Source organism: Sinohyriopsis cumingii, chromosome 14 (genome assembly GCF_028554795.1).
Source record: "Sinohyriopsis cumingii isolate HCF-2022 chromosome 14, ASM2855479v2, whole genome shotgun sequence".
Classification (NCBI taxonomy): domain Eukaryota; kingdom Metazoa; phylum Mollusca; class Bivalvia; order Unionida; family Unionidae; genus Sinohyriopsis; species Sinohyriopsis cumingii.
Genome location: NC_142974.1, coordinates 26,297,800 through 26,302,879, shown reverse-complemented (window position 1 = coordinate 26,302,879; position 5,080 = coordinate 26,297,800). Strand labels below are relative to the sequence as shown.

Sequence of the window (5,080 nt, the reverse complement as noted above, 5' to 3'; positions counted from 1 at the left end):
CTCTCATGTTTTACACCAGCTACCTCTATAGTATAATGCTTTCAATGCACGGGTCACGAGTCAATATCACGGTCATTTTCTTTACATGTGGATCCAAATTTTATTTTTAATTTAGAAAGTGACCAGTATCCTTCCTTTCTTACTGCCTGACAATCCTGTATTATTTTTTACACACAAGAGTAAACCCGCTCTACGCATTTCAATGTCGCATACATAAATAGACGGTATGCATGTTTATGATCTAAGGCGGTGTACATAGCATACCTGAGTGTGTATATGGGACGGCCTGCTTCGAATATTTGACTGATTATTAGCTATTCATAGAAACCGACATCGTCAAGTAGGGTCGATAGTACCGGGAAGTAAATAACACTTGTGTATATACAAAATCAATAGATGAGAAAGCTGTAGCAAAATGGCGGTCGCTTCACAAACAGAAACACGACTGTCGCAAATTTTAGAGTGTCCCATCTGTTTGGAGACGTTGAAAAGACCTAAAGTTCTCCCTTGTGGACACACATATTGTGCTTCATGTCTGCAGTCACATATTAGCAACAAGGTGACCAACAAAGGAACTCCTCAGCCATGTTTTCCTTGTCCGGTGTGTAGAGTAGAGACAGCTTCGTCTGATCCTAATATCAGCATAGAACAGTGGGCAGAATCATTACCTGTAAACAGCATTGTTTATTCTTTGCTCGATTTCTCAGAAGGAAATAAGGCAGGTAAATATTGTGGCCAGTGCCAAAAGCAGGGAAAGGAGTCATTGGCAACATGCTTGTGTAAGGAATGTGACCAAGCTATGTGCATGACATGCAAACAGTATCACAACGGATTCCCTTCATTAAGTCAGCATGATATCATAAATCTAAGTGTTGGTGATGAGTCCTGTTCTGTGATACCCAATCTATCCACTATTGAAGTATGTTCCAGCCATTCAAATGAACGTATCAAGTTCTTATGCGGTGATCACAATACACTCTGCTGTAATACGTGCGTGATTCTGGAGCATCGAAAATGCAACCGTGTTTCTACAGTCGAAGACATGATCAAATCGTCTGATGTTAAAACGAAATTAAAAGAAGTAGAAACTACGCTGAGTAAATGTGAGGATCATCTGCAACAAATAATGCGCATGATCGAGGCAAATTATGAGACCATTCAAAAGGACAAGGCCGACATTTTGCAACATATTCGCTCTCTTAAAGCCCAGTTGATTGCAAAGTTGCAGAAACTTGAACATGATATCATTACATCTCTAGAAGGTACTTGCAAATCTGAAAACCTAAACCTGCAATCACTTGAAACGTTGGGACAGAGTTTGATTACCGCAATAGACAATGATAAGATACAGCTTAAACTGATGATGGCCAATGGGTCAGAGGTACAACAGATAATTATGCTCCACAATATGAACCAGAATCAGGACAGATACAATCGGGCCATTTCTGAGTATCAAAATGAAATTTCAGAAGTCAGGATCGGTTTCGACGTTGACGAAACGTTTCAGACATTTATCAATGCTATCGACGATTTAGGGAAGATAAATGTGACAAATAGCAATTTAGACAGTTCATCTTGTCGTGGATTCTGCGTTAGCAGACACGTAAGATCATCTCTAAAGGAATCTAAAGGAGTTAAGGTGTCAGAGTTCAACGTCAGCATATCTGGAGATAGCAATTTATGTTCTATATCAGATATTCTGCACCTCAAGGATACCAGAATGCTGCTGGTAGATAGTATCAATTACACAATTAAGATGTTTGGACAAGATTATGAGTTTCTAGAGAGTATGACTTTGCAAGAGTATCCATGTTCCGCTTGTTCCTTATCTGATACAGAGGTGGCCGTGACAATTCCTGTTCAGAAGACAATACAGATCATCGGAACCAAGGACAAGATGCTGAAGCTCAGGCAAATCAGAACGAGGCTACAGTGTTGGGGTATAGTAGTAGTGAAGAACCAGTTGATGATCGCCACACATGAAGATGAACATTGTGTCCTAATTATGGACATGCACGGAAACGAGATCCGGACAGTGCGATCGGACAGATATCAATGTGAGAAACTTCTTAAGCCGTTATTTATTAAAGATGATACGACTAACGCGACTATTTATATATCATATGACCATGGGGAAAAACTTGTCGCCTATAATATGAATTGGAATGTCTTGTTTACCTTCGTGAATCAGGACGTGGCTAGTGGAACCGGTATTGACACTGATAGAGAGGGAAACATTTACTTGTGTGAATACGTCTCACAATGCGTCCAACAGATATCATCAGAAGGGAAGCTCATTAAGACACTGATATCAAAAAAAGAAGAAAGCAAGAATCCGCTGGCTATTAGCTTCTACAGGGATAAGGACAGATTCATTTTGACATATGGTGACTGTGATGTTGTGGAAGTGTATGACCTACGTGTCTAACAAATGTAAACGTTTGCACCGTTTTATACAGCATTGAAAATTTAGCTGGTTCAAGTACATCCGTTAAACAAATTAACATCGCTCAAATTACCAAAGTATGCAACAGAATGGCATACTGTTGAAATCGTAGAACGACCTATTTGTTTGGACCACAAATTGGAGCAACACATGGTTATGAATATTACACGAGACCATCGAAATTGTACGTGGCATATGGACTGGATAATATAATGAAGTGAGCATTAATTTCATTTATTTGCAGTCATTATATTTTATATTTTTGAAAACTTTTATTGGCACACCCCGTGTGCAGGAAACAGATGTGTTCTCTTGAAGTTACAATTAACTGAGTGAACTGAAATCCATTCAAACATTCTCGGAAATAATTAAAGTGAGCCAATACGTGATAGTTTAGCTTTGAAAGCAGAAATGTTTGAAGCGACTATATGTGTTAAATTGACATATTTCTTTTGAAAACTAAAATTGTTTATGATAACTAAATCGGTTTAATGTTCTAATTTTTAACTCATATTTCAGAGAAGTGATCAGGCCAATATGATGCTTTCTCCCTACAAAATGGGGTAGATATAAATGACGTGCAACATTCTATTTCGTATATTTAAATATAAGAACATGTATGAGAAGAAATAACAAGGTCTGACAATCACATGAGTACATCCAGCCTACAGTTAGGCTGAAATGAATATGTCCATTACCCCAGGTGGTTTCCCATTTAATCATGTTTTTGACGCTTTACTGTAAATATTCAGCAAACGTTTCACACCTGACTGTAAATATATATACAGTCTTTTTCACTATACTTACGTTTTGTTGCATTCCAATGTATTTCCTAATTAGCATCATATCATTTGTAGAATATTTTCTTCCTTGATTATAAACTGCCAGGTAACAAAACGTGTTGAAGTATATCATTGTCTCCTTCTACTGATATAAACATGTTGCAACTATGGATTACGTTACGACAAAAAATAATAAAACCTTTGAACAAATATTACAATTTTCATGTTTGCGTAAATAACCAGTATGCTTATATCCAAAGGTAGTGTGTAGTAATTACCGGTAATCAAATATCACATCCAACCGATTCCTTTTGACCATCATATGCTAACTTGAATAAAATTGGAAAAATTTCAAAAGTATTACTCCATATCTTTAAAAGCACTACACTACAATAAAAGCATGTTCATTTCTGCAGTGAGGAACCCCGGTGGCCGAGTGGTCTTAGGCACTCTCCTTATCAGATGACTGACATCTCAGATATATCTGCGTTAGTTCGAATTTCGGCTAGCCAACATGGCTATTTGGGAAAGCTGACCAGTATCTTCCCGTGGGTCGACGGTTGATCAAGGGGTTAATAGCCTTGCCCATTGGCACATAATGGTATCCTAAACGTGTTGCTATAATAGTGGAAATCTATCCCACTACCAGCTGGATATGGATCTATCGCTTAAATGCTATGCAAGAGTGGCATGTTGGAGAGATACAATATAACTTTTTTAAAAGTTCCTTATCTCGTATTTTCTATCGGCAATATTAATTAGTTGACATAAAATGTATTTCTCCTTTAATTATTTAAACTATCTTTTTCAAGAATTACAATTCACTTTTATTTATTACATAGCTTACCATTTTTGTTGTGACTCTAAAATTTGAACAGCTTAAAGATGAAATAAGCGATTACCTAGAATCGGTTTTGTAATACTGACTATTATCCGGCAAGTTCAACAGATATGCATGCACCATGGTGGATCAAAATACTCCGACAGACAAACTTGCAATGTAATCAAGAAAATGGATATAAGATAATATGGAGAAGCTATGTAAATAAAAAATTTGCATTTCTCAGGTTTTTTAACCATTTGTTTTCACCCCTTACAACCATTTCACATTGAGAAGAAATCAGTAACATTTTGTCCCAATCAGGAATCAGTGCCAACTAAAATTATAAGAGAGGCCCCGAGTGGCCGAGTCGTCTAAAGCACTCTCCGTTACGGATCACTACCATCTCATATCTGTTTGCGTGGGTTCGAGTCTCAGATTCGGCTAATGTGGTTATGTGAGAAAGCTTGACAGTAGCTTCTCGTGGGTTGGTGGTTCTTTCCGGGTTTTCCCGGATTCTTCCTCCACCATTAATACTGGCCGCCATGTATAGCCTATCGTGAGCTGAAAAAATGGCATTAAACCCTACAACAACAACAACAACAACAAAATTATTAGAATGACAGCACTAAAGGAACATAAAGCGAGACTCAAGTATATATGTAAGACAAAACTAGAAAATTGACCTTGAACCATGTACAGCGAACAATTACTTTGATAACTGCCCTTCAGGCGTTCGCACAAAATTATTCCAAGATAGTCAGCCATTTAAAAAGACTGGATTTGATATATTTTTTTAATGCAGTTCTGTTGGAAACTATCATAAAATGGAAATAACTGTTCTATTAATTTAATGCTCATTTAGAAACAAATCTTTGTCACACAGTCGGTAAACTTTGCCTATAGTGTGTGCAGTTTAATAGTTTTGATTGTATACACATGAACATATCACTTTATGTGATTCTGCTTGGTCCGAATAAGCCCATGAAATTATTGTGCAGTATTCTCAGTAATACTGCAAATATCTGGTCA

At 37.3% G+C, this 5,080-nt stretch overlaps 1 protein-coding gene across 1 annotated transcript; it reads left to right on the top strand.

The window, feature by feature from the left end:
* Nucleotides 1–394: 394 nt before the first annotated feature.
* LOC149783461 (uncharacterized) lies at nt 395–4,291 on the top strand. The gene has a single exon (XM_089931705.1). It carries the CDS (start codon nt 416–418, stop codon nt 2,426–2,428), a length of 2,013 nt encoding a protein of 670 aa, XP_089787831.1. The 5' UTR covers nt 395–415; the 3' UTR covers nt 2,429–4,291.
* Nucleotides 4,292–5,080: the final 789 nt, after the last annotated feature.